The sequence below is a fragment of the Pongo abelii genome, chromosome 7 (assembly GCF_028885655.2).
Source record: "Pongo abelii isolate AG06213 chromosome 7, NHGRI_mPonAbe1-v2.0_pri, whole genome shotgun sequence".
NCBI classification, from domain to species: Eukaryota; Metazoa; Chordata; class Mammalia; order Primates; family Hominidae; genus Pongo; species Pongo abelii.
In genome coordinates, this window is record NC_071992.2 from 139,715,861 (window position 1) to 139,732,423 (window position 16,563).

The following is a 16,563-nucleotide window of genomic DNA, read 5'->3' on the forward strand; positions in this document are numbered from 1 at the left end:
GAGATAGGGTCTTGCTCCGTCACCCAGGCTGGAGTACAGTGGCACAATCATGGCTTACTGCAGCCTCAACTTCCTGAGCTCAAGAGATCCTCCTGCCTCAGCCTCCCCAGTAGTAGCTGGGGCTACAGGCACGTGCCACCACGCCTGGCTACTGATTACGTATTTTATCTTATTTTACTTTATTATTTTGAGACGGAGTCTTGCTCTGTCACCCAGGCTGGGGTGCAGTGAGTGCAGCAGCACGATCTCAGCTCACTGCAACCTCTGCCTCCTGGGTTCAAGCGATTCTCTCTCTCAGCCTCCTGAGTAGCTGGGACTATAGGCAGGCGCCACCACACCCAGCTGGTTTTTGTAGAGACAGGGTTTCACCACATTGCCCAGGCTGGTCTTGAACTCCTGGGCTCAAGTTATCCACCTGCCTCAGCCTCCTAAAGTGCTGGGATTACAGGTGTGAGCCACCATGCCCAGCCAATTTTTATTTTTTATTTTAGAGATGGTGGGGCGGGGGGGGTCTCACTATGCTGCTCAGGCTGGTCTCCAACTTCTGGCTTCAGGCGATCCTCCCACCTTGGCCTCCCAAAGTGCTGGGATTAGAAGTGTGAGCCACTGTGCCTGGCTACTACTTTCTTAAAATGCTTCGATCCCTTGGTTTACTTAATACTCTTGGTTCCATGATTCAACTTCTCACCTTTAAAATATAGGCATTGCTTCAGTCCTCCTTAATTCTTTTTGTGCTTTGCTGTTTTCTTCTCTCTTTTTTTTTTTTGAGACAGAGTCTCGCCCTGTCGCCCAGGCTGAAGTGCAGTGGCGCGATCTTGGCTCACTGCAAGCTCTGCCTCCCGGGTTCACGCCATTCTCCTGCCAGGGCCTCCCAAGTAGCTAGGATTACAGGAGCCTGCCACCACACCCAACTAATTTTTTTTTGTATTTTTAGTAGAGACTGGGTTTTCACCTTGTTAGCCAGGATGGTCTTGATCTCCTGACCTCCCGATCCGCCCGCCTTGGCCTCCCAAAGTGCTGGGATTACAGGCGTGAACCACCGCGCCCGGCCTGTGCTTTGCTGTTTTTTATTCATCCTCAAGGATAAGCAGTCCCAACCTCTTAGCAATTCTGGCATAAAACTCCCAATGGTCGGCCAGGCGCGGTGGCTCACATCTGTAATCCCAGCACTTTGGGAGGCCAAGGTGGGCAGATCACAAAGTTGGGAGATAGAGACCATCCTGGCTATCACGGTGAAAACCCAGTCTCTACTAAAAATACAAAAACTTAGCCAGGCGTGGTGGCGGGCGCCTGTAGTCCCAGCTACTCAGGAGGCTGAGGCAGGAGAATGGCGTGAACCCGGGAGGAGGAGCTTGCAGTGAGCCCAGATCGCGCCATTGCACTTCAGCCTGGGCGACAGAGCAAGACTCCGTCTCAAAAACAAAACAAAAACAGAACTCCCAATGGTCTACTGCTCACTTCTTTAGCTGGAAACAACACTGTCTTCCCTCCCTGTGTTCAAACAACTCTCAGATCCTGTGCTGTATTATTTGACATTTTTCTCCATTCCTACTAATACCACCTTAATTTAAACTCTAAGGATCTAGGAATCTAGAATACTTAGTATATGGATACTAGAGACTAAGAATCTAGTAATGAGAATAATAATAGTTAATAAACAGGAGAAATATATGTGTCTTATCAAGTACTATGCCTGGTACATAGCAACTGCTATATAAGTGGTAGCTATTACTGTTATAAGTTTTTTTTTTTTTTTTTTTTTTAAGACAGTCTCGCTCTCTTGCCCAGGCTGGAGTGCAATGGCGCAATCTCCGCTCACTGCAACCTCCGCCTCCAGGGTTCAAGCAATTCTCCTGCCTCAGCCTCCCAGGCAGCTTGGATTACAGGTGCACACCACCACATCCGGCTAAGTTTTGTATTTTTAGTAGAGACGGGATTTCACCATGTTGGCTAGGCTGGTCTTGAACTCCTGATCTCAGGTGATATGCCCGCCTCGGCCTCCCGAACAAAGTGCTAGGATTACAGGCATAAGCCACCGCACCCAGCCTACCATTATAATCTTTTAACTGGTCTTCTTAGCTCTAGATTTGTTAACTATAATCCATCCTAAACACTGTCTCATCAGATCCTTGTTCTAGCTCTTCACTGTCTCCCAAATAAAGCTGCAACTTCTAAACCTAAAATCAAGGGCCTCTTCTTGCTTATGACTGAATACAGAACTGCCATGTCACACAATTCCAGGGAACACCATTCACTGCCACACCCAAAAGCTCCCTATCTATGCTTTGTGATACTTCATTAAGCTGTATACTTTTCATGTTTCTGTACTGTGTTATGCTTTAAGTTTTTAAAATCTCCTGTATGTTACACGTATTGGTGTTGAGTTTTGAGTATCTTTCCAGACTTTCAAATAAACATACAATTTTTAAAACAGTACCTTCTACATACTGCAGAATGTTCTATTTTACCTAACACACGGAAAAATAAAAATGTAGGTAAACAACCCAAAAGTAGGCTGGGCGCAGTGGCTCACGCCTGTAATTCCAGACTTTGGGAGGCCGAGGCAGGTGGATCACCTGAGGTCAGGAGTTTGATACCCTGTCTCTACTAAAAAATACAAAAATTAGCTGGGCATGGTGGCAGGCGCCTGTAATTGGGAGGCGCTTACAGCTACTCCGGAGGCTGAGGAAGGAGAATTGCTTGAATCCACGAGGCAGAGGTTGCAGTGAGCAGAGATTGCGCCACTGCATTCCAGCCTGGGCAACAAAAGCAAAACACAGTCTCAAAAGAAAAAAAAAAAAAACCAAAAGTAATGTACGATCATCATCAGTTTAAAAAAAACACCCTACTATCCATCCTTAAGTGACTCTTCAACATGAGAAACAACCCTAAATTTACAGAAACCAAAAAACCTCAGACCTTAGAAAACAAAGAAAGTACAGAAATAGACAATGGCTACTCTGATTCTGGAAGAAAAAGAAACTACAGAAAAGATATCCAAAGTCATAAAGTTGGTAGGATGAAAATAAAAGTTTTAAAAAAACAACAAGAAAGAAACTTAGACTACCACCACCACAATATTCAGGGAACCCATACAAGTCAGGAAAAAACAAAAACACAAATCTATAAGCCCAGCTGAATGAGATCATATTCAAAATGTAAAAATAGAATGGAGTTAATAAATAGGTGACTATAGGTAACCTCAGAACTTGAAGATAAGATCAGCCTGATCAGAGGTAATGAGAAATTTTGAAAAAAAAAAAGGTCAGTCTGAGATCAGACTAGGAAAAATTCAAGTTAATGAATTAATATGAATAAATGTAATCACCCATAAAAGTAGCCTAGCCTAAGAAATGCTCTGTCAATAAATATGTGGCTGAGGAAACTAAGAAATATCCAAATATAATCAGGGTGATCAGGGAGTGAAGTCTCTGAAATGCATGATTGATGTAAAACAGCAAGGTGTAATCCAACCAAACGTATTGAATATAAAGCCCCCAAATCAGAAAACATTCCAATTACAGAGACATGTTTCATTTCTGATACTGATGGGCTTGTCAGTATGAATATTACCCCTAAAGACCACCAATTTATTTCAATCCAATCCCATGCTCATTAAGTAACATTGTGATTATAATTTGGTCTACACAGACACCTTGATGTATAAAAGGGAGGAAAACTTTGTCTCGAAAAGGTATAATGCCTGCTGGGAACTGTGGTGGGGGTTGCGGGGGAATCCCTTCTACCCTACAACATCCAGCAGAGTGCATTCTAATTGCTCAACCACCATATACCACAAATATGGGATTTATGGCAAATAGTCTCTGTATATTGCTATTAGGTCTCCTCTGCTAGACTTATATCTCTTTAGAGTAAGAACAATCAACAACAAATATTTAATATACACTTACTTCCTGCTAGGTTCTGTTCTAAGTGCTGGGATAACATTGCCAAACAAAAAGTCAAAATCCAAGTTCCCGTGCAGTTACATTCTGATTCGGGAAGAGAGAAAAATACTTAAAAATAGAAAAGTATAGAAAATGTTGGAAGGTGATAAGTGCTAGGAGAGGCATGTCAGGTGAGTGGTTTGTAATTTTAAATATGGTGCTTATGGTAAGCATCATTGCAAAGGTGAAATTTTAGCAAAGACTTGAGGTAGACAGACTCCTAAATCTGAATCACAGTCACACAGCTTACTATAAGGTGAATTTGGGCAATTATTTAAGTCTCTGTGCATCAGTTTTCTCATACAAAAAAAAAAAAAAAAAATCTTACCTACCACATAAGGTTATAAGGACTGAGTTATTTATATGTACAATTTCTGGACCACACTAAAGTACTATAACTCCTGGGGTTTTGTTTTTTAGTTTAAAATAATGTTAAAAAAAAAAGTTAAAAGAATGGGTCATGCAGATATCAAGGGGAAGAGTATTTCCAGCAGAGGTATACCAAATGGAAAGACCCTGGTATTTAAGAAGTAGCTATGCCAGTGTGGCTGGAATAGAGTGGTTTTGTAAAGGGGTAGAAAAAGATGTCATTATAAAGGATGCAGGGAACCTTAGGGCTGCTTCCAAACTTATAGACTTTTACTTAGATAGGGAGTCTCAAGAGGGTGTTAAGTGATCAACTGTTTCGACTTTTTAAAAGATTCACTGCATTTGCTGGGCGCGGTGGCTCACGCCTCTAATGCCAGCACTGTGGGAGGCTGAGGAGGGCGGATCATCATGAAGTCAGGAGATCGAGACCACCCTGGCCAACACAGTGAAACCCCGTCTCTACTGAAAATACAAAAAATTAGCCAGGCGTGTTGGCGGGCGCCTGTAGTCCCAGCTACTCAGGAGGCTGAAGCAAGAGAATGGCGTGAACCCGGGAGGTGGAGCTTGCAGTGAGCCAAGATTGCGCCACTGCACTCCAGCCTGGGTGACAGAGCGAGACTCCAACTCAAAAAAAAAAAAAAAAAAAAAGAGAAAGATTCACTGCATTAAGAACTGACTATTTGTGGGGCGTGGTGGTTCACACCTTTAATCCCAGCAATTTGGGAAGCTGAAACTGAAAGATTGCTTGAGTCCAGGAGTTCGAGACCAGCCTGAGCAACATAGTGAGACTCCATTGCTACAAAAAACTTAAAAATGAGCTGGGTGTGGTGGCGTGCCCCTGTAGTCCCAGCTACTTAGGAGGCTGAGGTGGGAGGATCACTTGATCCTGGGAGGTTAAGGCTGCAGTGAGCCGTGTTGGTGCCACTACACTCTAACCTGGGTGACAGAGCAAGACTCTGTCTCGAAAATAAATAAATACATAAATAAAGAGAACTCACTGTTGAGGGAAGGTGGGGCATAATAGGAAGGAGGCCAATCAAGAATCTATTATAATAATCCAGGAAAGATGGTCAGGCGCAGTGGCTCATGCCTGTAATCCCAGCACTTCGGGAGGCTGAGGTGGGCCGATCACCTGAGACCGGGAGTTTGAGACCAGACTGGCCAAAACGGTGAAACACCGTCTCTACCAAAAACACAAAAATTAGCTAGGCGTGGTGGTGTGTGCCTGTAATCCCAGCTACTTGGGAGGCTGAAGCAGGAGAATCACTTGAACCCAGGAGGCGGAAACTGCAGCAAGCCGAGATCACGTCACTGCGCTCCAGCCTGCGTGACAGAGCAAGATTCTTTCTCAAAATAATAAATAAATAAATAAATAAATAATCCAGGAAAGAGATTATGGCTTGAACCAGCATGGCAACACTGGAGGACATATAAAGTGGTCAGACTTGGAATATATTTTGAAAGTAGAGCCATCAGAATTTGCTAACGCACTGGATGTGAGGAGTCAACAACGACCTAAGGTTTTTTTCCTGAGGAACTGAAAAAAAAACGGAGTGGCCATTAACTAAAACTGACGATGGTCTTAATAGCTGACAATGACTGAGTCCTAACCATATGCTAACTGTTCAATTAATCTCCTTACATACATGATCACATTTAATCCTCACTACCGATGTGGTGGGTAGCACCCCATTTAACAAGTGTAGAAACCTGCTGATTTTGGTAAACCTGAGAAGCTGAAACTGAAATTCATAATTAACAGTTTTCTTAAGAGTCTATATATTTGGCCAGGCAGGGTGGTTCACATCTGTAATCCCAGCATTTTGGGAGGCTGAAGCGAGTGGATCACCTGAGGTCGGAGTTCGAGACCAGCCTGGCCAACATACAGAAACCCTGTCTCTACTAAAAATACAGAAATTAGCCCCAGCGTGGTGGTGTACGTCTGTAATCCCAGCTACTTGGGAGGCTGAGGCAGGAGAACTGCTTGAACCCGGGAGGTGGAGGTTGCGGTGAGCCGAGATCGCACCAGTGCACTCCAGCCTGGAGGAGAGAGTGAGACTCTGTCTCGAAGAAAAAAAAAAAAGAGCCTATGTATTTAACCAGTATTCAATACATCAGTATATATCATTATGTTCATAGGATCTAGTGTTACCCTGGACATAAATAATCAATCAGTATTGAAACAGCTTTTCTGAACACAGATTAAGTCAGGTAACCAATTTCAGTGCAGAAGTGTTTGGCCTCTCCAGGTCTCTGCCAATTCCTGGCAGATGACTGAGAAACAAATCCTGAGAATCAGGAAATTACTTGTCTTTTCAATTCGGAATCACAATTTCAGAGATTGAAGGGACTATAGTTTTTAACCCATTCCCCTCAGTAGAGCAGCAACCAGAATGGGATGCCCACAAAAGATACTGGCAACTAATTTTATATAGTTATCTAAATACAAGATCTTAATAGAAGACTTAATACAAGACCCTGAAATTGTCTGCTGAACTGAAGAGGATTACATTGTCACCTCCACCACACACTTCTCCTGCGCCTCTCATTCTCACTCCCAAGTTCCCAACCTTCTCTCAGGTCCTATTTTTCCTACTCCATGCCTACCCTCACTCACTCCAACACCTTCAGTCCAACTATATATTACTTACTGCCTTAACTAAATTTACTAGCGAGCTTCCTCGACTCCTTCAACCTTCTGTGAATGCTGAAACCCCTCCATCTAGGCCTCTTTCAGCAGCTGGGGTGGGGAGGTGGATGGGAGGGGAGTAACTCTGCTCAGCTTTAACTCTGCCCTGCAAAAACCGTCACTGCACTTCAGACCTAGAAGCAGCACTTCAAGAGGACCTTCCTCCCTTCCAAACTTCCCCTATAGACACTGCTTGTAACTGCAGCATGACGGAATAGAAAGGGAACGATTTGGGAGGCAGGCAATCTGAGTTCCAATTTTAGATCTACCCCTTACTGTTTACCTTTTTGAGTCCGTTTCTTCATCTGTCAAAGAGATATCACAACTATGCATTCTCAAAGGGTTATGATGAGGCTTGGGGGGGGGGTACAGGAAATGCTGGTCCTCATCCCTCCACATTATGCAACCTGGTATTATTCACTGCGCTGTTATTACGGAACCCCTCTGGATCGTTAATGGAGGTCAAAGAACCTGAATTACCACCTGTCTGTCCCTGTGCCCCCTCCCCCACAACGTTTATGGCGCAGACAGAAAGCAGTCAGGGGATGCGTGTTGCCTCCAGGTTGATGCGAACCTAGGGCAGGAGCCTGGGCGATCGATCGGCCAGGGAGTGGGGGGTCGTGCGGGCGGCCGAACAGCCGCGGCTTGGCCCCAGACCGCACTCTGCTGTGGCGGGCTTCGATTTCCTCTTGCGTAAAAGTAGGTGGTGACCAAATGCTTAGTCCTCTCCCTGCCAGCCTCAGCTCAGCGACCCGACCCGCACCTCCGATCCCGAGAGCTACCATTTCACTCGTCCTCGACCACACTTCTCCCCCGACAACTGTCACCCCGACCGGCGACGCCCACCCCTAGGCCCCTCCGAGCGCCGGGTTGCCGGCAGTTCCCACGGGAACCGCCCAGGGAGCCCGCCTCAGGCCGGTACTCACGCCCGCTTTGGCTGTGGTCGCCGCGGGTTTCTTCTGCGCCGCGCCGGCCGAGCGGAGCCGCCTCCGGCCGATCTGCTCCAGACTGAGGAAGTCATTGGACAGGTCCAAGGAGTCCGTGGCCGAGGCGGCGGAGTGGTTGTGCAGCTCCAAGCTGCTGCGGAGAACCACCATCTTCTCTCCCTAATGTCCTCGGCGTGCGCGACCGGAGAGGGCTCCAGCGCCAGTCGCCCGCAGCTCGGGCTCTTCCGCGCTCCGAATTCTGGCGCCACAAGCTCCGCGCCAGCGGCCGCAGCGCGCGCGCCCAGAATCCCTCCGCTGTCTGTCCCGCCCACGCCACCACCATAGAACATTAGGCTCGAAACTCTCCTCCCATTTGTAGAGCGAAGGAGGCCGGGCCAATGTGGAGAGGAACACAGGCCGACAGTATAGAGGACCTGAGCGGACAGTCCTGGGGAAAACGCTGACTTCTTTTTCTTCACATAGTTCCGGCTCGCTGAGCTCGGCGGAAGGAGACGGTGAGAGCGGTGCGTAGCCCGTTTGGAATTTTGGCGCGGGGACGGCGAAGGGGGAAGGGAGGCCTCCGCGCGCTCTGATTGGCTGGTGGGGTCGGCGTCTCCTCCCCACCCCTGTTGACACCTGCTTGCTGCTTCCCGCCATCCAGGATTCAAATGCAAAATGCCCAGTCCTTGACTGAAGGGAAATAAAGCACTCAGCCTTTGACAGGTTTTGACTTTGCGCCTTAAGAACTTTTTTTTTTTTTAATAATTGAGGGCTTGACGAAAACAAGTTAACCACCAAAAAGAAAGAAAACACAAGGAGCTAAAAGCGAGCCAGCAGAGTGCCATCGTTTAGTTAAGGACGCGGGTTCTGTACCCATCTTTGCCATTGATCATCCCACGCAGAAGATCTCGAACAAATTTTTCACCTCCCCGGGTTCTAATTTCCTCACAGGCTGAGGCAGGAGAATCGCTTGAAGCCGGGAGGCACAGGTTGCAGTGAGCCAAGATCGTGCCACTGCACTCCAGCCTGGGCAACAGAGCAAGACTCCGTCTCAAAAAAAAAAAAAAAAAGAACCTGTCTCAAAAACAGCAGGACTCCCAGTTAAATGTGAAATTCAGATAAACAACAAATACTTTTTATATGTATTTCGGAACGTACATATAATCGGAAAGTAACTCCGATTATAATACCTAAGGCCCTAAAGTACTATTATGATACCTTGGAGCCGTGCTTGCACATAATAAGTGCTCAATAAGCGTTCGCTATTATCACAGAATACAGAAGATGGCTTCTCTAAGATGGCAGTTACTTGACTTCTTTGAAATAGGTAACACGCTGAATGATCAGAATGTCCGAGGGATCTTAGTGAAATAAACGAAAGCTATTTATTGATTTGGATAACTACAGTTCATTAATTTAATATTTGTTAAATACATATTGAGCCTCTATTATGTACCAGGCATTATTCTAAGCACTGGGGATGCAGCAGTGAATAAAAAGAACAAAAATGCCCTAATGGAACTTAAACTCTAGTGGAAGGAGAAAGACAATAAACTAAATGTAAAAGTTTTAAAGTGGCAAGCATTACAGAGAAATATAAAGTAAGGAAGGAGGAGGGAAGAGTGCAATTTAAAATAGGGTGATTAGGGAAGGTCTGGCTGAGAAGTCTGACAAAGGCCTAAAGGTTAGATGGTTCTGGAAGAAGAGGCGGGAAGCAGGAAGGGGAGAGTGGCGAGGCCAATGAGAACAAAGCCACTGGGAGCAGATCCTACGGTACTCTGGGTCTTAGTTTGAAACTTTTGAGGGCTTTTATTATAGCCCCCAAATTCCCATTCAAAACCCTGAGATGAAAAGACATCTCAGGGTTTTGAACAGAGGTTTGACTTATTTCGGCTTTAAAAATAATCTGCGTGGCTGCTGAATGAAGAATCCAATGTCTGGGGACATATAAAAAGTATTTGTTGTTTATCTGAACTTCGCATTTAACTGGGAGTCCTGCTTTTTTTTGAGACAGGTTCTTGTTCTTTTTTTTTTTTTTTTTGAGACAGAGTCTTGCTCTGTTGCCCAGGCTGGAGTGCAGTGGCATGATCTCAGCTAACTGCAACCTCTGCCTCCCGGGTTCAAGCAATTGTCCTGCCTCAGCCTCCAAAGTAGCTGGTATTAGGCGTGCACCACCATGCCCAACTAATTTTTGTATTTTTAGTAGAGACGGGGTCTTGCCATGTTGGCCAGGCTGGTCTCGAACTACTGACCTCAGGTGATCAACCTGCCTTGGCCTCCCAAAGTGCTAGGATTACAGGCGTGAGCCACCGTCCCCAGGAAGACAGATTATTGTTCTGTCACCCAGGCTGGAGTGCAGTGGCGCAGCCACGGTTCACTGCAGCTTTGACCTCCAGGGCTCAAGCAATCCTCCCACCTCAGCCTCCCGAGTAGCTGGGACCAATTTGTTTTTAGAGACGGGGTCTCACTCTGTTGCCCAGGCTGGTCTCAAACTCCTGGCCTCAAGCAATCCTCCCACCATGGCCTCCCAAAGCCTGGGATTACATACAGGTGTGAGCCACCATGCCCAAACAATTTTTCTGAGTTTTCTTGCATGAATATGCTTCACTTTTACAATAGAAAAAACTTTAAAATAATTGTTTAACCAACATAAGTGAAAAAGGAAGGAACAATATTTAAAGTAGCACAGTTTTAAAAAATTTAAAAAGTAGCAGAGTTTACTATTACTTGGTTTTAAAATACTATATATGGCTGGGCATGGTGGCTCACGCCTGTAATCCCAGCACTTTGGGAGGCCGAGGCAGACAGATCACAAGGTCAAGAGATTGAGACCATCTTGGTCAACATGGTGAAACCCCGTCTCTACTAAAAATACAAAAAATTAGCTGGGCGTGGTGGTGCACGCCTGTAGCCCCAGCTACTCAGGAGGCTGAGGCAGGAGGATTGCTTGAACCTGGGAGGCGGAGGTTGCAGTGAGCCGAGATGGCACTACTGCACTCCAACCTGGTGACAGAGCGAGACTCCGTCACAAAAAAAAAAAAACAAAACCCACAAGACTATATACCGTATATACCATCTCACTTGATTTGTTTATTTAGGAAATTTTAATTGAGCCCCCGTCTTATTCTAAGCATAGTTAGAGGTGCAGGGAGTAAAGCAGTGAACCAGAAACCCTAGGTTCATGGAGCTTACATTCTAAGAGGTACTCAGTGGATAAACAAGGAAGTAAATAAACAAGGTAACTTCATTATAGCAAGTGGTATAAAAAAAATGAAACAGGGTCATGTGATACAGAGTGGTTGAAGGAAGAGGAGAGAAACACAGTGGACTTGAAAGGTCAATCTGAGGCCAGGCGGGGCCGCTCACGCCTGTAATCCCAGCACTTTGGGAGGCCGAGGTGGGTATTACCTGAGGTCGGGAGTTCTAGACCAGCCTGACCAACATGGAGAAACCCTGTCTCTACCAAAAATACAAAATTAGCCGGGCGTGGTGGCGGGTGCCTGTAATTCCAGCTACTCAGGAGGCTGAGGCAGAAGAATCTCTTGAACCTGGGAGGCAGAGGTTGCGGTGAACTGAGATTACGCCATTGCACTCCAGCTTGGGCAACAAGAGCGAAACTCCATCTCAAAAAAAGAAAGAAAGAAAGGTCTGAGGCCATGCATGTGTCACACCTGTAATCCCAGCACTTTGGGAGGGCGAGGCAGGCAGATTGCTTGAGGTCAGGAGTTCGAGACTAGCCTGGCCAACATGGCAAAACCTTGTCTCTACTACAAATACAAAAATTAGCCAGGTATGGTGGCACACACTTGTAATCCCAGCTACTCGGGAGGCTGAGGCAGGAGAACTGCTTGAACCCGTGAGGCAGAGGTTGCAATGAGCCAATATCATGCCACTGCACTCCAGCCTTGGCGACAGAGTGGGACTCCACCTCAAAAATAAATAAATAAAAAAGAAAGATCAGTCTGAGGAGGCGACATTTTAGATGATACGTAAAATATGAGAAGGAATCAGCCATTCAAAAAATTGGCAGAGTTTTCCAGGGAATGGGAAGAACAAGTGCAAAGGCCCTGAGGTAGGAAGTCCAAAACAGTTGAAAATGCTTCCAGAACTTCAAAGATAGAATTCCCCAGGGAGCTTATTACACACTACACAAAGCCAGGTGTGGTGGTGCGGGCCTGTAGTACTAGCTACTTGGGAGGCTGAGGTGGGAGGATCACTTGAGCCCAGCAGTTCCAAACCAGTGGGGGGAACATAGTGACACCCAGTCTCAAAAAATAAAAATAGCCCGCCCTGGCGGGCTGGCGGCTGCGCGGGTGTTTATGTTGGGTCACGGGGTCTCCGGCAGCATGGCAGATGACCTGATGAGCCCTGGCACCGGCTACGTCCCCGAGAGCGGGCTCACCGCACAGCAGCTCTTCGCCAGCGCCAACAGCCTCACCTACAACGAGTTCCTGATTCTCCCAGGATTCATAGACTTCATAGCTGATGAGGTGGACCTGACCTCAGCCCTTACCTGGAAGATCACGCTGAAGACGCCGCTGATCTCCTCCTCCTTGGACACTGTGACAGAGGGTGACATGGCCATCGTGATGGCTCTGATGGGAGGTATTGGTTTCATTCACCACAACTGCACCCCAGAGTTACAGGCCAATGAGGTGCGGAAGGTCAAGAAGTTTGAACGTGGCTTCATCACGGACCCCGTGGTGCTGAGCCCCTCGCACCCTGTGGGTGATGTGCTGGAGGCCAAGATGAGGCATGGCTTCTCTGGTATCCCCATCACTGAGATGGGCACCATGGGCAGCAAGCTGGTGGGCATCATCACCTCCCGAGAGATTGACTTTCTTGCTGAGAAGGATCACACCACCCTCCTCAGTGAGGTGATGATGCCAAGGATCGAGCTGGTGGTGGCTCCAGCAGGAGTGATGTTGAAAGAGGCAAGTGAGATCCTGCAGCACAGCAAGAAAGGGAAGCTGCCTATCGTCAATGACGATGATGAGCTGGTGGCCATCATTGCCCTCACTGACCTGAAGAACCGAGACTACCCTGTGGCCTCCAAGGATTCCCATGAGCAGCTGCTGTGTGGGGCAGCTGTGGGCACCCGTGAGGATGACAAATACCGCCTGGACCTGCTCACCCAGGCGGGCGTCGACGTCATAGTCTTGGACTTGTCCCAAGGGAACTTGGTGTATCAACTGCCATGGTGTATTACATCAAACAGAAGTACTCCCACCTCCAGGTGATTGGGGGGAACGTGGTGACAGCAGCCCAGGCCAAGAACCTGATTGACGCTGGTGTGGACGGGCTGTGTGTGGGCATAGGCTGTGGCTCCCTCTGCATCACCCAGGAAGTGATGGCCTGTGGTTGGCCCCAGGGCACTGTGTGTACAAGGTGGCTGAGTATGCCCGGCACTTTGGTGTGCCCATCATAGCTGAAGGTGGCGTCCTGACTGTGGGGCACGTCAAGGTGCTGGCCCTTGGTGCCTCCATAGTGATGATGGGCTCCCTGCTGGCTGCCACCTCGGAGGCCCCCAGCGAATAGTTCTCAGATGGGGTGCGGCTCAAGAAATACCAGGGCACAGGCTCGCTGGATGCCACGAAGAAGAGCAGCAGCAGCCAGAAACGATACTTCAGCGATGGGGATAAGGTGAAGATCACACAGGGTGTCTCGGGCTCCATCCAGGACAAAGGGTCCATTCAGAAGTTCGTGCCCTACCTCATAGCGGGTATCCAGCATGGCTGCCAGGATATCAGGGCCCGCAGCCTGTCTGTCCTTTGGTCCACGATGTACTCAGGAGAGCTCAAGTGTGAGAAGCGTACCATGTCGGCCCAGATCGAGGGTGGCATCCATGGCCTGCACTCTTCGAAGCGGCTGTATTGAGGACAACAGTGGAGGCCAAGGTGATGGAGGGGGCATCCCCCAGTGTCCACCTTCAGGTATAGCCTCCCTCCGTCACTGAATTGTCCCCAGATTTGCACTACGGGTTCCCCAGCTCCTTTCCAGGGAGAGAGGAGGGGAAGTTCTGAGGGGTCTGCGGCCCCTTGCTGGGCATCCCCTGCAGAGTCAGGACTGCTCCCTGGGCCAGGCTGCTCTGGGAGGCCCCCAGAGCCCAGCCAGCTGGGCTCTCAGGCCCTATGCCTGCTTCAGGTCTTGCTGCAGCCTGCTCCAGCCTGGCCCCCACCCCAGGGGCAGGCAGCCCCTCCTGGCTTCTCCTGTAGGGCACTTCCCTGCTCCCAGCCCCCCAGGAAATGGTGCTCTCCTGGCTCTGCCTCTGGCCCGCTGCCCCCTCAGCCATGTGGCACTTCTGAGCCCCTGACCTAGGCCAAGGGGAGGTCTCTGCCCCCTTCCCCAGCCCTGGGCTACCCCTGGGTCCTGCTCCTCAGGCCACTCCCCTGTCCCTGGCCCTGGGGAGAAGGCTGCTCTGGTCATGGCTGCCTGCCCCTCCTTCCTGACTCACCACCATCCCCAGGTGTACCATTCCTGCCCTCTTCTCAGCTGCAGTTGAAGGCTTTAACTTTGCACACTTTGGGATCACAGTTGCGTCATTGTGTATTAAATAATCAGAATAAATCAAGCAGGTCTCAATGCCAAAAATAATAATAATAATAATAAAAATAAAAATCAACACACTACACACAGCTTCAGGTGCCTCCTCTAAAGAGTCTGATTTCATGGGTCTGAGATAAGGCCTGGAAACTTGGATTTCTTTCAGGAAGTCTCCTGGTGATTCTTATCCACAGAGTGATTTGTGTCGCGCTGTTCTGGAATGTGGTGAGGAAAGAGTTGATTGCTAGAGAGATAGCTATTGAGAATAGAAGGGTATGCATGGGCAAGATGGTGCGCTTCAAGAGCACAATACAGAGGGGTTTTGTTGTTGTTGTTGCTGTTTTGAGAAAGGATCTCACTCTGTCACCCAGGCTGGAGTGCAGTGGTGGGATTTTGGCTCACTGCAACCTCCACCTCCCAAGTAGCTGGGAGTAGCTGGGACTACAGGGGCACACCTCTGCTCCCAGCTAATTTTTTGTATTTTTCGTGGAGACAGGATTTTGCCATGTTGCCCAGGCTGGTCTCCAACTCCTGAGCTCAGGTGATCTGCCCACTTAGGCCTCCCAAAATGGTGGGATTAGAGGCGTGAGCCACTGCGCCCAGCCAGGAGGGTTTTTTTTTTTTTTTTAAACATTTATTGATTTATTTTAGAGACAGGGTCTCCCTGTGTTGCCCAGGCTGCAGTGCAGTGGCTATTCACAGGCGCAATCACCGCTTGCTACAACCTTGAACTCCTGGATTCAACCAATCCTCCCACCTCAGCCTCCTGAGTAGCTGGGACTACAGGCATGCACCACCATGCCAGGATGGGAGTTTGGTTTTGATCTATTTGCAAAGAGCAGCTGTGAAAGGACAGCAAAGGAAAGAAGTCACATGATTGGCTCTGGTGAGAATGATTGGAAGTAGCAAGAACAGATGTAGAATGAAAAACTAGGAGGTTACTGCACTGTCCTGGTGAGAGAAGATGTTGGCCTGGACTAGCAGCAGTGAGCAGAAGCGAAATGGACACAGATGGGGGATCTATTTCAGATCACAGCCTACAGAAGATCCTGTCTGCCTTCAGCAGAAGGACTTTGTCTAGGTGTGCTGTTGACATAAAGTGACTTTGTGAGGCCATCCACAGGAAGCCACACCAGCAGGAGGGGAGGCTATTTTAGCTGGTCAGAGCTGAGCAGACTAAAAAGGCAACACGCTTTACAGTGATTATTTTGGACACCTGCTACAATCAGAGGTAACTCTCTTCCCTGGGCTAAACCAATTGGGAGTTATTAACTTTTCTACTTACATTTGTATTTATTTTTCAAGATGTAGTATATTCATATGGTTAACTTTTAAGTTACAAAGGAGCATATGGATGAAAAGTCTCCTTCATATGCCTGTTTGCTAGCCATCTTGTCACCCTTCCCATCAGCAACCAAAGTTATTCATTTCTTGGGTATCCTTCCAGAGATCATCTATACCAGGTATGTTCATTTCCTGAGGCTGCTGCAACAACTTACCAAAAACTTGGTGGCTTAAAACAACAGAAATTTATTCTCTGATGGTTCAGGAGACAAGAAATCCAAAATCAAGGTGTTGGCCATGTTGCTTCCTTCTGGGGGCTCTAAGCGAGAATCTATTCCATGCCTGTCTCCCAGCTGCTGGTGTCTGCTGACAACCTTCGGAGTTTCTTGGCTTGTAGGAGTGTAAGTCCACACTCTGCTTTCACCAGCATATGTCCTTCTTTCTTGTCTTTTTGTGCTTATACTCAAATCTCTCCCCACTTCCTCTTTTTTTGAGATGAAGTCTCGCTCTGTTGCCCAGGCTGGAGTGCAGTGGTGCGATCTTGGCTCACTGCAACCTCTGCCTCCCGGGTTCAAGTGATTCTCCTGCCTCAGCCTCCAGAGTAGCTGGGATTACAGGCGCCTGCCACCATGCCCAGCTAATTTTTGTATTTTTGTCCAGGCTGGTCTTGAACTCCTGACCTCATGATCCACCTGCCTCGGCCTCCCAAAGCGCTGGGATTACAGGCGTCAGCAACCGCGCCCAGCTCCCCTTTTCTCTTATAAGGACATCAGTCATTGAACTATTTAGAGCACACCCTAAATCC

The 16,563-nt window shown here is 47.9% G+C and overlaps 1 protein-coding gene and 1 pseudogene across 4 annotated transcripts in view; one reads left to right on the top strand and one right to left on the bottom strand.

Moving 5' to 3' along the window:
• ATAD2 (ATPase family AAA domain containing 2) overlaps positions 1-16,563 on the bottom strand; it is a 121,025-nt gene that overhangs the window by 92,956 nt on the left and 11,506 nt on the right. For 2 of the 4 annotated variants that reach the window (XM_063726333.1, XM_024250666.3), the window contains exon 1: positions 7,932-8,616. The exons of 1 other annotated variant lie outside the window; for it this stretch is intronic. In XM_063726333.1, the coding sequence (XP_063582403.1) occupies positions 7,932-8,102 (171 nt within the window). In that variant the 5' untranslated portion in view covers positions 8,103-8,616. 4 annotated transcript variants of the gene reach the window in all.
• On the top strand, positions 12,278-13,992 carry LOC100444620 (inosine-5'-monophosphate dehydrogenase 1-like; annotated as a pseudogene).